Source organism: Limanda limanda, chromosome 21 (assembly GCF_963576545.1).
Source record: "Limanda limanda chromosome 21, fLimLim1.1, whole genome shotgun sequence".
NCBI classification, from domain to species: domain Eukaryota; kingdom Metazoa; phylum Chordata; class Actinopteri; order Pleuronectiformes; family Pleuronectidae; genus Limanda; species Limanda limanda.
Window position 1 is genome coordinate 12,457,560 of NC_083656.1, and position 16,258 is coordinate 12,473,817.

The window sequence follows — 16,258 nt, forward strand, 5'->3', positions numbered from 1 at the left end:
AGAAGTCAGTGGTTGTTGTGTATACCGAGGTCTTTAAATGTTGTGAAATTAGGAGAGACATCCAACAGAAAAATGACATAACAAATAATGGTGATGGAGATGGTGCTCGGCAGAGAAACAACAGCAGCAGAGCTCCCTACTGACACATAACAGTACTGCTCCGGTCTCATCTGGATCTTTAAAAAGTGTGTAAAAGTGAATGTGCTTAATATGAAGTCTGAAAACTGTTCAAACTATTATTAGTAAAATAAAATATCTAAGATGCAGTAACCAGGAGGATTCTCCAGACAAATATATCAAAAGTATGTTTTGGTGACATTAATCAGCTTATCTAGTAATATATAAAATATTAAGTTCTGAAAAACGCATTTTTATAATGTAACATTAAATTGTATTTCTGCTCTTCATTCAGTCACCAGTGTTAAAGGATACTCTCAAGGTAAAACCTCCTCTCAAGTCAGCTGCTTTGAAACAGTTTTCAATGAGGGCAGTATATTTGCCTGTCGTCTGCACTGCCCTGCAAGGACACGCACACTTCCCAAGGACTGATGATAAGAGGGAAAAACAAAGACCTCCCTGTATCCAACAGTCAAAATGTGTTTTAAAGCTACAGCTACAATACGTCCACAGCCTCTCACGTTTCAGGCCACCTGCACTTACGAACACATGAAGACCCAAACTCAAATCTACACCAGTCAAAGCAGGGATGGACCTAGAAGTTTTTCCCCACATCAGACACATTCAGCTACAACCTGTACAATTGACATCAGTAAGAAAAGCTAATTCTCATACTGCTACTACATGTTGTTTCTACTGCTGCACACACAAGTCGTGATGTGCTTCAACTTTCCCAATGTGCAGACGGCAGGAGATGAAAGTGGTGAACATGATTCCAAAAAAATGAAACGCTCTTTTTCTCCCTTAAGTTGCCAGTGGGTCCAGAGAGTCTGTTCTTGTGATGCTTCAATGAAAACGCTCTGTAAGAAACACTGCAACACTGTCATTTTCAAAGTAAATGTGTTTAACCAGAAGGCAAAAAGAAAACTGAAACTACAAACCAAAGCCAGACGGATTTCTACGGCTACTTGGTGGTGCAGTTGTGATTTCACCAATATTTGCAACACCGAATGTTACTCAAGAGTTTCCTTTGCACAACTGCAAATCGGACACGCGGAACTAATTTGGATTTAGTGCCACCTTTTTGAAAATGTAAATAAGGAAAATTGTCAATCTGAGCTGTTTAAAATCATAAATTACAAGCTAAATCCACATTTGAAAAAAAGGTAGTTTGAAACAATATGATGCTGCAAGATTTTAATTTAAAAAATGACATTATATACAGTAGCAGTGGAATTATATTACATTTTTGCAAAAAATCATTTCATACAAACTAACTACAAACAACATTGAAAAGTGAAACAATTTGATGCTGGAATGTTTTTGACAATTGGTTAATTTGGCCTCATTGATAAAAAGGCACTTGATACAGACACATTCAACAGCATTAAAGTTCATAAGGTCAATTCATTTTCATTGTAACCCACCGAACATTATCAAAACATTTAACTTCAGCAAAATGGCGGATAAAAATAGACAAAAGTGATCAAGGACTGAAGTCTAAATATCATTTTTTACAACATTTAAAAACACTGTAATTACTTGATAAACAGTAACAGTTGAAGTATAAAAACCTTGTCTGGTTTGGACTTAAGGTTTCTACTTAAACTAGAAAGAAAAGAAACACTAAAAATATACAAAGCTTCATGCTAAATTGATTTAAAAATAAATTCCCACAGAATGTCTAAAAGATTTGTTCTTGAGCAGACTCAATGTATTTTATACATATTTACAATTAAAATGTGAGTTTCCGCTCAGTGTTTGTATTCCGTCACCCATTCAGAAACGAAAATGTTTACAACAGTGTAGTGCTGCGGATGTTTTGCTGCTACTGTCGAAAATCACAGACATTTGATACGTTTAAACACAAGGAAGACACAGTGACGCTAAAATAAATAAATGTTTGGAAACATTTACAACCGACTTGAAATGAAAGTTGGATTTCAACAGAGAATGTTACCATACGACTTGTGTAGGTACCTCTGCATACATATACATAAATAAGAAACTCAGGCCTCTAATGTGTTGAGCTGTAAACATTGTGTGCAGTGAAGAGCACCCACACTGTACCAAATTACAGTTTAATGTCAACACAACTGAAATCACCGACCTGATGTAACAGTCTCACTATCGGCCAATAAAGGTACCTGTGGTTTCTGAGATTTGAGAAGAGAATGTGGAGTAATAATACAACCGATCTGTTTCCTTTAACAGAATCTTTTCCTCACACTCATCAGCAACAAAAAACAGCATCTGTGTACGTAATGCTGCCTTACCCACAGATCAACTATAATTATTATATTATTATCAACTATAATTATTATATTATAATCAACTATAATTATTATATTATTATCAACTATAATTATTATATTTGATTATAATGTAGTTTTCCTGTTTGATTTAAGGCCCCATTGTTTATATTGTTGTTACTCAACCCAAGTCATAACTGATAATCTAAAGCTACACATCTTTTACCCTCAGTTTACTGTGCTGTGAAAAGTCGTAAGAAGGAAAAATAAAAACAGCAAATAACAGCTCTGTAAAGTTCACATGGAGGGGGACATTGTTCACTGTAACACGTTGTGATTTTTGTGTAAAATAAAATGAGGAGAAAAAGTTGGCTTTTTAGTTTCAGTGACATTCACTGTCAAAATAAGACGGATGAATTTCTCAAGTGATGAGCTGCATCACACAAGAGAGCTTTTACAATGGTTTAAAACGTTTTGGTTATTTCAGATAAATTCAGAAGGGAAGCTTTAATACAAACATAAAAATGTAGGAAGAGGATGTGATATCTTATGGCTTGTGCAGATTAAAAAAATCAGCAATTATAAATAGTTTGTTCTGTATTTTCCATATTACACTTATATGGAATCTCTCAGTTCATTTTGAGTTTCCAGGCGGAGTGATGTAACCAGAGTGACAGAAAATATGTAAACAGACAACAAGGTATGGGTGTTTGTGTTTCTCCCCTTAGAGAAAATCGACCAACCAGATTGTTTAATACTGTCTCAATAGCTGAGTCATCCCACCTCTTCACATCAGCTGCAGCCATGTCGGTTAATGATCAGGATTCAGTGGCGCTCTAATTGGACACTCCTGAGAGTTATGGTATAAAACCTGCCCCACTTTAGATAAATGGTCGTGATTGCTTCAACCAGTTTGAAGGTGGACGAGTGTTGTTGGATCAGCAGTATTTATAAAATCATCTGTATACGAGTGAACTTCATGAACGTATTAAAAGAAAGGTTTTAAATATTAAAATAAGGAATTTTCTTTTACACACCGCAATAGTTTTCTGTGCCATATCTGCACTGAAGAGAGAGATATGATGAAACCATCCTTGAAAGTGGCCCACTGTATCTTTGACTGGGTGCTGAAGGTAATTTCCCACAAGGTCAATATTCACGATAAGGAATTAGCGATCCCATTCCTTTGGTCCAGCTGTGCCATGTCAGTCATCGGAGTCTCGAACTTGTCGTCCGTGCTCACAATGCTGTACTGACCATTCTCTAATGCTCTGGATCTTTTCCTTGTTCTTTCCTGCAGGAGAGCGTGGATCAAGGCGACGGGCACGGGCAGCATGGCAAATATGATCAGTAAGGCCAGAACGGCCAGAGCCCAGTCGGGGTACGGCAGGTGCTCCTCGGTGGCCTGGAAAAAGAATCGCATTCATTAAACAACAACTAACAGCGGCAACCTTAAATATTTGTATTTAAATATATGTTTAAGTCACTCACTGCCATATACTCTTTATTTTATACATATTTTTTGGCCAAGAAATATCATTAATTATTTCCCTATGGAAGAAGGTGTGGAGAGAGCAAGAGACAGCTTGTTTAACTGTGACTTGTAGTTTGTGTAGCAGCCGTTTGCCTTATTCAAGAATGAACATGTCCTGTGGCTGTGCCGACTAACGCTGTTTTAGATAGATGAGGAAAGTGTGTTCAGATTCAACATAAACACTCAATTTCCCGTACCTTCTCTCGGTTCCATGCCATGTAAGTCGGTCGTGTGATGACCATGCGAATGCCAGTGGCTCCCAGTAACCCCAGCATAGCAAAGAGGCAAACGTATTTCCACAGATATTTGTAAATCACAGAGGGACGCCAGCCCAGCATCACCTCGCAGTCGTCAAGGAACCTTCGAAAACAGAGAGTGGTCCACTTTCAGTCCCAAAAAACAGATTGAATTTACCCACAGTGCTAAAATAGAGCTCACCTGTCGGCTCCGTATAACCAAGACACACTGAAGGTCTCGAAGACCACCACGATAATGAGGGGCAGAGTGGCAGAGTAGTCATCGAACATCATCACAAAGTAGTTCCCACTGCGCTGGGTGAAGAGCAGGCCGATCACAAAGCCAACGATGCAGCTGAAAACTGAAACCAAACAGACACATCAGGGTAAAACATAATTTCTTTAAAGAGATGATATGCAAACGAGCAGAGGGACAACCGTTGTTATTCTGCTTTAAGGTGTAAGAAATGTAGGAAATTATGTTTACGGATTTTTGTTAAGCTCAGAGACACGTGACAAGACTCTGATCCACTGGCTGTAACTTTGGCTGAGAGCCATTGTCCAACTGGTCCCATCACAGTTTCATAGTGATCAGAAATGTTTTATCACTTCTTATAATGACATAAAAGATCTGTTTTGCACTGTTGCTGTATTGTAGAGCCGAGGCTGCACACTTTGTCCTGCTCTCTCTCTCAAAGCGATGGTGTCCCATAAAATTGTACCCTCCTCTACAGACAGACTGATTTCACAATAACATTTGTAGATGTCGCTTTTGTTTTGCATGTTGTCGCAACAAGCATACGGTTGTCAGCAAGAAGTCAGACCTGCCCTCACTGTGCATTGGGTACACATGACAGCATTCTGTGGGAAACACTGTTAAAAACCTCACACTGCTCTGTACATGTGCTATCTTGTAATCAACCCAACTCAGTCACCACTCCCGAGTCGTGTCATGTGGTGTTGAGGCTTGCATATGTTGGAATTCTCCACCTTAAAAGGAAAAATATGTAAGAGGTCAAACGAGTGGAACAGGTATTTACTTGTGAATTTGGTTTTGTTGTTGGCCAGAGTTTTGAAGCGGTCAGTGAGGGGAGCGAGGATTCCCTCCATCGTGCCGAACATCGTGCTGAGCCCCAAATTGAGCAGCATGAGGAAGAAGAGCGCCGACCAGAAAGGACTTCCAGGCAGAAGTGACATGGCCTCTGTGAAGGCAATAAAAGCCAGGCCCGTGCCCTCCACACCCTGAACACAAATAGGGCCAGCTTTAGTTTTGGTATACAATATACGTAACACAAAAAACGGAAGTTAAGTGCTTTTTATTGACATTAGTCCAAAAAGTCTTTACCTTCTGCATCTCTGTTTCCAGGTCACAGTCTGTTAAATTACCAGGGATGCTACGTCCATGCTGTTTAAACCAGGCATTGTAATCCTCCAGACTCACAGAACTGGGGGCAGAGTAGTTGAAGCTTGGCATCCGGCTTATGTCCACATGACTGTTGTGAAACTGTTCTGACAGCTCTTGAACATTACTAAAAACAAGACAAAAAGAAACAGATAAATATATAATTAATTACACGTAATGGGGTACAAATGTCTGGGGCCACTTTTCCAAATAAACTTAAATGGAAATCAGTTTCTTCCATGCACAAATCCTCTAAATTATGTCAAAACACTGTTTGCAACAGTCCATTACAAAAGCTCATATTTGTCCTGTAATTAAACCTACCTAACGACACACTTCATGACATTGCCTTTGGCGCGGAAGCCAAGAACAGAAAACACCACCAGAGTGGCCAGCACAGATGTGAGGAAGTTTATAGAGGAGACAGTGAAGGCGTCACGGTGGCAGTTGTTGGTCCTTGGATTGTAGGAGGAGTAGGCGATAACGGACCCGAAGCCGAGACCCAGGGCAAAGAAAACCTGTGTGGCCGCCTGCCGCCACACCTGCACGTCAGCCCAAATTTCCAGCTAAAGCACAAAGAAGGAACAGCGGGTGCATCAGGGAAATATCCAAATGTGATTCACTTCTACAAACTCAACGAGACATTTCATCTGCAGCTACCTTGGGATAGAACATGTAGCTGATTCCCTCCCAGGCTCCATCCAGCAGGAGGCCTCGGACAAGGAAGCAGAACAGAACCACATAGGGGAAGATGGAGGAAAAGTACATCACCTAAGAAGCCAGGAAGAAATCTTAGATTAACAAGCACATACAAACATTACCAGTATTCCCAGTATACGTCAGCTATTTGGTTTTGCATGTACACACAGGTGCTTTAGGGTAAAGGGAGCTGCCGGGTGGACTCGCGCTTACAATTAATTAACTGAATTGCACTAATTTCGATAAATTTCATGTTGTTTTTTTCTTGTTGGCAACCTATGCTTCAGTAAAGACATGACATTAACATTTCATATCGTTATGTAAACCATCTTTTTGACAGTTCCCTGCTGAAACCTACTAATTTTGCTGCTCTAACAACCCATACTCTGAGAGGACTGACGTTTCATTTAATCTCGTGTAAGCCTGCTGCTTGTTACACACTGAGCATATGGCCCTTGCAATTGAGAAGTGCTTAAGTCAGTAATTGCGTGAAACACCTGATGTCAGCCAGCGTGGGATTAAACCTCCGCTTAGATGTTGAACTGAACACAAAACATGATTTATGCTCCAAACATGTTTGAATGTTATATTTGTCTCATTGTCTCTTGGAAGTTGTGAACACTGACACCTGCTGTGACACTAGAGGGAGGCAGGACCCTTGTAAATTCCTTTCCTTTAAGCTCCATGGGGTATACGATTGGGAATCTGCACATGGAAACTGACTGTATGCCCTACGCTATTCCTGAGTCCAACTTCCTGCTCAGCTCAATCTGCTCCATTCCGGTTATGCAGAGTAAATTAATTAATACATTTTTCCCATCCTTGAATAAATAGGATATTCACACCAGGGAAAAAGCTTCAAAGTTCAATACCTCATAATATTGTCATCAAAATGTGTTAAATCGTCTTAAGAGCCTTGACTTTGTTCAATTGATTTAACAGCTTCTAATACTTTTAAAACCCCAAGAACCTAGTAAGGGAAAACAAACAACCCAGTATTAAAACAAAACTCACACAGGAACTTTGCCGAATGAAGTTGGGTCAACAACACTTAAGCTTAAACATTCCAGAAATTCCATCAGCCCCAGTGATTTAGTAACTGTAAGCCCAACACATGAGTGGGATTAAACCAAACTGAGGATAACAACACAGGGCAGGAGTAAGTAAGGGCTCCCCTTTATATTCTATTAGCATAGTTAATGCTTATGCTCAGCTGGTTTCAAAGTCATCAACATCATGGTAAGGAAAACTGAAGCAAACCAATAACACATTTCTCACAGAACTATCCCAATAATCCTCGACAGCACTATTTCAAATACACACATGGGTTTGTCCTGTAAATACAAACAAACGGATTTATTTACAATCCTCAGTTAGGCGCCACAACACATCGCACACTTGCCTTCACAGAGCTCTTGATACCCTTGAACATTCCCAGGCACACGATGGTCCAGGCCGCCAGAAGGCAGCAGGTGATGTAAGGGTTGAGAGAGGCCGTGTCATTAATCGAGTCCGTAGTATCCAGAGCTTTGCGGTACCAGAAGTAAGACGTCGGGGAGCTCATCTCACATTCTTTTACTGTTTTCAAAAATAAAATGAATATTTCTTAATTATCTTACATGTAACACGCAGCTATACATTTTTTATTTGATAACTGCACACGTCTGGTCGGTTTTGAATCGTCGTGTGTTGAGTGTTTACCTGTGACATTCCCCTGTTCTGGACACTGGCTCCATGGTAAAGGGTTTTGGAATGAGTTCCCAAGATAGAAAATACTCCATGCAAGGATCACATTGTAGTAGAGAGCCACAAAGGAACACACCTGACGATATTTGAGAACAAGATGATCGGATTCAATAAATACAAATATGATTTGTTTTGAAATCCACAGTTCAGACACAATTTAACATACATCAAACACGAATGACACCATGCAGGAAATAAGTTAGCAATTTATCCTGGTGTTCCCAGGTCACGGTGTTGAATCATGTCCAGAAAAGTGTTTGTGCAGAACAGTGTGGTGTCACAATGAAGTTGACCTTTGACCATTAGGATATAATCTGTCATCACTTCAATCAAAGTAGATTTATGTATTAAATCTAGTCATAATTACTGTATCAAATCTCAAGTTATAAGAAGGGTCACAGGGATCTCGACCTCTGACCACCAAAATCGGAACACTTCATATTTTGGGTCCAAGTGAACGATTGTGCCAACTAACAAGAAAGTTTCCTACGATGTGTTTCCGAGGATCAGATACGCATGTACGGCTCAGCAGACGACACAAAAGATTAACACCTCTAGCCGCTGCTGTTGCCGGTTCAGAGGCATAAAACCTGTGCAATTACAGAGCAAAAGCTTGTCTCTACAGCCGCAGTTAATAGTGGCTCAGTCCCGTATGAGGCCTTGTGGAAATCAAGTTATTACAACATACACAAAAAGGTTAAAAATAAGTTTAGTAGATTACACCCGATACAAGCTGCCTGCAGTCAAAACAGTCCGGTGACTTATTACGTGAATAACAAGTCTGTGTGGTTCTGTGTTTACTTGAATGTGGTGACTCAGAGGGACGCTCAGCATCAATGGGGATATCTGTGAGAAAGATAGAGTGAGACGAGCCTCTGGACACTGATCTGAGCTCTGTGTGTTTGCTGAAGAGATCTTATCTCTGGCTGTGTGATAAGAGAGTGTGGACACTGAGTGAACGGTGTGTGAATTCTGCTGTTTCAAATCTGTTCCTGTTTTTGAGGCAACAACAGATTACAGCTGTTTGCAGATCTCAGGTTGATGTCATGTCAACAGAGTCACGGATCTGTCTGTGCTCATCCTGATCATTAAGGTGGATGTGCTTTACGACTTTCCCCTAATGGTCAACATTATAAAATCAATAAACGATAAAATAAATTGAGCTAAAGTTAAAATGTTTCCAGCCATATCCCATTTCCAATGCAAAGGTAATGTGAGGTATAATAGAAGTCAAAGGTTTGAGCTTTTAAAGGTTTCCCATTATCTTATGTTTCAATCTGCTTCAGAGGCTGAGAAATAAAGGTTTTCATTCATTTCAGGATTTTCTATAACCCCTCTGTCTGTCTGGTTTTATTTGAGAAATATACCATAGCTCTATTGCCAGGCACATATTACTCATATGTGAATAATGGCCTATGTCAAGAGTGGGACTTAAACCGTTTTATTTTGCCTAAGTTAAAAGAAAATGTGACTGAGGCATTTTACAAGCTTTTCAAGATAGCAGCTGCATCTCGTCCCCTATTGGTAAGTGATGAGGTTTACTATAATATAGGCTAGGCTATAAATATTGCATCGTTATTTAGTCTTTTTAGTCAGCAAAATAGCTAGGTCCATGACGCTAGCATTTAGCAAAGAGTGGAAAGGCTCCAGAATCTGTAGCTGTTACAAGTGATAGGCTTTCTGTTAACTCTTTTCAAACAATATTTCACCTACAGTTTGTCTTATTTTTTCCATATAACATGATCTAATTAAGAAAGATTTGAATACCGTGTTTTAATGTAACAGCTAGAAATTATGTGAATAACTAAAACATTACAAAGGATCCTCTTTACAACAGCTTGTGCAGCCCTAGGGGTGCATGCACACTACTTTGGGAATCCCAGATGTAGCTTAATACAAGTTACCACGAGGAAATGAATGTTTTTCAGAATTATCACATATTTGCCTCCAGACAGGAACAACTAATGTGCTTTTCCAGATGTTGACAAATGTGTTTATCCAAAGGGAACTTTCTAATTCAGTTAAAGTGTACAACACAAAAATAACTATTCGAATGCATGCAACACTTTATATTGAACAGTGTAAGAGTTTTAGTGGGTGGGTTGAACATATATCAAAACTTGTCTTACCACACAGCTGGAGTAGCCGATCCCTGCGAGCCTGGGGGAGATGTACTTCCACACTCCGATGCTGCCCTGTCGGATGGCCTGACCGGCCGCCAGCTCCAGGAAGAACAGGGGAATGCCCACAACCATCATCAGCAGCACGTACAGCAGGAGAAACGCTCCTGAGGAGAAAAGGTGAAGAGGGTTCAGTTGGCAAATGAGCTAAAATTACAAAAAGGAGAAGCAGATGCTTGTGCTCGTCTGTATATTTTGGTCCCACAGCAGCAGATTTATCATTCTGGTTACTCCTGCCTGCAATATTAGTTCTGTTAAAAATAGGTTCTTATCCATCTTGCAGGGTCAATAAGACATATGGAGTTCTAACAGGTTTTTCAATTTATTTTTTATATAAATCTCATATGACATCCGAAGACAAACTGGCTGCAAGCTTATTTTTCATTTTTAAACTAAAACAACTTTATATTGAGGAAGTAGGAACCAAAAAGCTGAAAAAACCCCATTATACATATAAACAGATATAAAACCTAACTCTAGAACATGGGACTCCAGAGCAGTATTGTTATATGTTGTCCAGCTGCTCAGATTTGGAAGCTTACATATAGGACATTATGCATGGACATGCACTGTAACGTACATACAGTATATCAATAGTCTCTGATCACATGCACATCCTGTGACAGCAACCTCCGCACAACCCATGTGAATAAATACAGTATAGTCTGCACTAACAACATGTGTCTTTACTTGGTTGGAACCGGATTTAACATGGGCAAGAACAATGGGGTCTCACCTCCTCCATTCTGGTGGCACAAATAAGGAAACCTCCAGACGTTGCCGAGACCGACGCTGAATCCCACCTGGGCCAGGAAGTACTCTACTTTACTGTTCCATCCGGCTCGAGTGGGACCCTCCGATAAGGCCAGGTCGCTCTCCTCACCAGCATAGCCGTTGACCTCTGACCCTGGGGTTCCTGCGATGTCATCGTCAGATGGCAGTGGCTGCTTCTCCATCTGAAACAGGAAGATATGATGCACCTGTCAGAATCTGACTCCTCACTTCAAACTTTAACAATAAACACCATCACTGATCAGAAGTTGTTAGGACACAAACAGGACAGACATTTACTTTGTGTTTGTTTGATTCGCTCTAGATTTCGGGAGACACATGTTTAAACCTGCTACACAACAGGAGATGTAACGTGATGCGCACAGTCAGGACGTCAGGGTTAGAGGGAACGGAACGGAGCCATGATCCGACTTCGTGGAATAATCACAAAATACATGTGATCGTCGGTACGTGTGTGAGGAGGGACAGAGACGAGCAGACACACAAACACATACACACAAACACACACACTCCTGCAGACAGAAGTTAATTTCGCAGATAATGACACAACGCAGTGTTTTAACTTTTAACATTAATATGAATTCAGTAGGTTTTATAAAGATCAGTTCTAAGTGTGATGATGTACAAAATGTTTAAGAGAGGTGTTCATTCAAATATATGGTCATGTTTCTGAGGCTGTTGTTGTGGTGCTGTTGGAGTAAAACATGCTGCATCATAGGAATGGCTGACAAGACCAAAATCTCTATCATGATAAAAATGACAATCACAATAAATGTCACATTATTATGTTATTGTGGGTTTAAAGCCGGATATATATTATATTGCATTATTTTCCACTCCTTTTAATTATTGAAGATATATTGTGATAATGATTGATATTGTTTTTGATTTATATACTGATACAACAAGAGGTGTTGCTGATGTGTCCACCTCAGCTGTAGTAGTGAGTTACAGGACTAGCTAACTAGCATTAGCTTTAGCCTGATAAACAATCACACACACATCCTGTTTCCACAGCAGGTGTTTAAATACACTCGTTCTGGTCAACTGGGGTCAAAATAATCCCAAACTAGACAACACGTGTCCCGTCATACTTTATTATAATCTATATTTCTAATCAATAACGTCATCTACATTGATAATAAATGAAAACATGTGAAGTGTAACACATGTGTGTGTGGGTGTGTGTGTGACTGGACTCACAAAGGGAAAACACATAACACAAACACACACACACTGACCTTAGCACCGGAGAATGTGGCGGACGAAGCCGCGGAGGAGGCACCGGAGGCGGCAGAAGACCACGAGAGCTTCCGGGGGTCCTGTCGGTTGTTCTTCACAGGAGGAGAGGAGCACGTGGAGCAGCGGTCTGTACCTTCAGCGTTTTGTCGGTTTACAACCACCGGAGTTCTTCTTCAGGTTCTTTTCTTCAAATTAAACCCAACAAAAACACGAAACCCCCACGTTAACTCTAAACCATTAAATATATGAAATACAAACAAAACCGAAGAATACGGTGAACGAAGCATCCGCCAGAGGATCCTCCCTCCTGATTGGCTCAGAGACTCAGCCTCTGCTTCCGCGTGATGCAACCACGTTGCGTTCAAGTGCTGCGGGACAATACAGACACAGCAGCATCCTGCAGCCATGAATACCTTTCTGTTTATCCTTAAGACTCTGAGGACCGCAGTTGAACCCATTGACTGTATATCGTCACCTTCCTAAAATAATGGCCTACGTCATTTTTTTTTTTTTTTTGTCTAAATCATCTACTCATGATGCTGGCCACCTCAGGTAAAATCGCCTACATCCTCAATCAAACAGATCATGGGATTCTACCCCTGTAGAATAATGGCCTACGTCAAGCGTAGGCCATTATTCTGCTTATTTCCATGATTCAGGGCTCGTCCCCTATTGGTAAGTGATGAGGTTTACTATATATAGGCTAGGCTATAAATATTGCATAGTTATTCAGTCTTTTTAGTCAGCCAAATAGCTAGGTCCATGAAGCTAGCATTTAGCAAAGAGTGGAAAGGCTCTAAAATCTGTGGCTGTTACAAGTGATAGGCTTTCTGTTAACTCTTTTCAGACAATATTTCATCTACAGTTTTTGTCTAATTTTTTCCACATTACATGATCTAATTAAGAAAGATTTGAATACCGTGTTGTAATCTAACAGCTAGAAATTATGTGTATAACTAAAACATTACAAAGGATCCTCTGAAAACAGCTTTTGCAGCCCTAGGGATGCGTGCACCAATTTCGGAATCCCAGATGTAGCTTAATACAAGTTACCACGAGGAAATGAATGTTTTTCAGAATGATCACATATTTGTAACTGTACACCTCAAAGGGTTGACATGTTTTTCCTTTTTGGTAGGAGATGCACTTGACAGTTCTGACACAATCAGGCCTCATCCACAAAAAAAAACTATGTGGCAGTCGAGGAGATGAAGCAGCATGTACCAGGCCCAGACTCTGTTTCAGATGGAGCAAACAATACCTTGAACACTCCCGTTGATGTTGTTGAAGATTCCAAGCAAAAACATCCACACCATGAAGAGGACAAATATGATGATGATAATGTCATAAGGGATCCAAACTATACCCCATCCTTTGATGAGTCATTTGATGGTGTGATCATAGACCATCCAGAAACTCAAGGAGATCCAAGGCAAACACAGAAATACTAATACTGTAATATAACAATATTGTTGCAGGGCACACACAAATGGGGGGAGACAGCATGCAAAGTACTATTGAACGTATCAAAAATAAATATCATATATTCAATATTTGGTAAAAAAAACCTGAAAAAATGACTTGGGCCATTAGTTTAAGAGGCTGCCAATATGAAGTTTAAACCCAAAGACTGTATATAGATTTTTCCTCCAATCTTTGGACAAACAAAATGTCAGAAAATGTTGAACAATATTTTACAGTATTAGCAGGACGTGATGTCTTGACACAAAGCAGCAAATCATTATGTTGAAGTGGATGTTACCACAGATTTTGCAATTCATTTACTTCCAGTCTAATTATTTATTACGTTACTAAGTATTTTTTGCACTGCATTTAAATTCTAGACTTTAATTTGAATATTGGCACTGAATCAGTCATGACTCCCTGTTACTGTTATTCTCTATGTCATTTGATGTAACGTTTAATTTCTTTCCAAAGACCTTTACTATCATATAGTTATATATAGTATGTATATATAGTATAGTGTATATTATATGTAAAGTTATGTAAAGCACGTTGAATTGTTGTTGAAATGTGCTATACAAATAAACTTGCCTAATGCATTCAGATATTCAACACATAAATGAAATTTAATAAAAAAAGAACTGATCGCGTATATAGTTTTGATTTAACTGACGTATAAAACAAAAATATATACGCAATCATATAATCAAAGTTTTACTGGGAAATGTACTTTAAGTATTAGTAGGTTGTACGAATTGCTACGATTATGTATTTTTAATAATTTGATTGTTATTAGTGCTGATGATCCATTACTATTTAAACAATATCATGCTGAGTAACTATTTCAAAGTAACTATATTGTACTATGTGCTATAAACTATCTTGATATCTTTATTTAGGCAATTCATTACTTTTTTTATTTATTTATGCTTTGTTATTACTACATGCTTTACATAACTTATTATTTAAATGTGCAATTGATTGATCGATAGATAGGTAGATAGACATCGCTCTGAATTGTAAATGTAAAGTATAAAACCATCCAATAATAGTAAAACTGTATAGTACTGGAGTTTTTCACATAGTTGTAATGCGCCTCATGGTGGCGCTGTCTCTCATACACGCAGGTACGGACGCGCGAAGAGCAGTGAACGCATCATCAATCTAAACTATACTGATCTGTTGGATTTTATTTTCCCACACGTGTGATTGTGTGACGCCAACAGACACACACACGTCTTAACTTCAGTCTTGCACTGTGTGTGTTCGTGCCTTTGGTCGTGTGTGACTTTAAAAGTGAAAACCTCAAATTGTCAGGCTTCTACAGAGGATGAAGAAAACTTAAGAAATATACGCTTCATCCACTTTGATTCACACTCCTCTGACCGTGAACGTAACACGTGGCAAAACATCACTAATCCATTACAGCTTTTCCCACTTAATATTTATTTTTCACATTTCCACGTGTCACTTTTTATTTAATAAAAAAAAAAGTAAGAAATCAAAATTCAAACACCTTCTCGTTCCTTTGCAACGTCGACCTTCTGCCTGTGACATTTCTCTAGAAACACACATACACACACACGCACGCACGCTGTCTGCCACGTATGCCTGTTCTGTGATCAAATAACACACGCACTCCCCTGGCACTGTCAACCCGCAAACTACTCAAGATCTATAGCTTGGAAGTAACGTGCACGCACTTATAGATGACTGACAAATACCTTGAGCTGTCAGACAAGGGGAGATTCTTCAGAAAGTTTCCGGACGTCCTCACAGCAAAGTCAAGCAGGATCCTCCGCTTGTTGTCTTTTCACCTGACTCCGCCTTTCTCCTCTATTGGTGGACTACATGGAGACTTGTCCCTCAGGGAACTAAGGTCTGTTATGAAATGTGAAACCCGACTGACACATTTGTTCAAACACCATTTGTGGACCCACCCCTCATCATGCAGTGTGTGTGTAGTCCAGGTAATCCTCAAAAGTCTTGGGTTTAGGTTTAGGCAAGTACTAACTCTAGTTAAATTTAGTGTGTGTGTGTGTGTGTGTGTGTGTGTGTGTGTGTGTGTGTGTGTGTGTGTGTGTGTGTGTGTGTGTGTGTGTGTGTGTGTGTAGATATGGAGTATCTAAAATGCACCTGTTTATCTGCAGTCATCAGGCGACAGTTATAAAACATTTCATTTTCCAACATTTAAGGTTTCATTTTGAATGACAACCTTGCTGCCTGGAATAATATCATTGAAATTACTTGTAAATTAATAGTGTTCAATCTCAAATAAAGTTTATAATATATATATACAATTATATGTAAAATAATTCCACCAAAGTGCAAGTCGTTAAGTTTCAATTGTAAACCCAACTTTCCAAAAATAAAACACAGACAGTTCTTTCTATATGCCTGCACAGTTTTTCCAAATGTGTCCCTGTGCACGTGTTGCTGTGTAGGTGTACAGGAGGGAGGGTGAGTAAATATTTTATCTTCAAGGTGGGGTGGTATATACTGGGCGGGAACAACACAAGGTGACACAACTCTGCTCCCTGAAAAGCTATAAGTTTCTAGGAGGAGAGCGAGACACCTGCAGAGGCACCGAGACA

The 16,258-nt window shown here is 39.5% G+C and overlaps 1 protein-coding gene across 1 annotated transcript; it reads right to left on the reverse strand.

The window, feature by feature from the left end:
* Positions 1–1,299: 1,299 nt before the first annotated feature.
* LOC133028183 (sodium-dependent neutral amino acid transporter B(0)AT2-like) lies at positions 1,300–15,544 on the reverse strand. The gene is made up of 13 exons (XM_061095375.1): positions 15,389–15,544; positions 12,200–12,380; positions 10,903–11,122; positions 10,116–10,273; positions 7,942–8,062; positions 7,643–7,818; positions 6,202–6,312; positions 5,866–6,107; positions 5,485–5,668; positions 5,180–5,381; positions 4,342–4,501; positions 4,101–4,263; positions 1,300–3,774 (listed from the first exon to the last, which is right to left on the reverse strand). Exons 3-13 carry the CDS (start codon positions 11,120–11,122, stop codon positions 3,526–3,528), a joined length of 1,986 nt encoding a protein of 661 aa, XP_060951358.1. The 5' UTR covers positions 12,200–12,380; positions 15,389–15,544; the 3' UTR covers positions 1,300–3,525.
* Between the last annotated feature and the right edge of the window lie 714 nt (positions 15,545–16,258).

Coding starts and splice junctions, on each gene's coding strand:
- LOC133028183 (XM_061095375.1), bottom strand. CDS start 11,122: ATGGAGAAGCAGCCACTGCCATCTGACGATGACATCGCAGGAACCCCA. Junction 10,274..10,902: donor GTGCCACCAGAATGGAGGAG/GTGAGACCCCAT, acceptor TTTTCTCCTCAG/GAGCGTTTCTCCTGCTGTAC. Junction 4,264..4,341: donor TGGTTATACGGAGCCGACAG/GTGAGCTCTATT, acceptor CTGTTTTCGAAG/GTTCCTTGACGACTGCGAGG.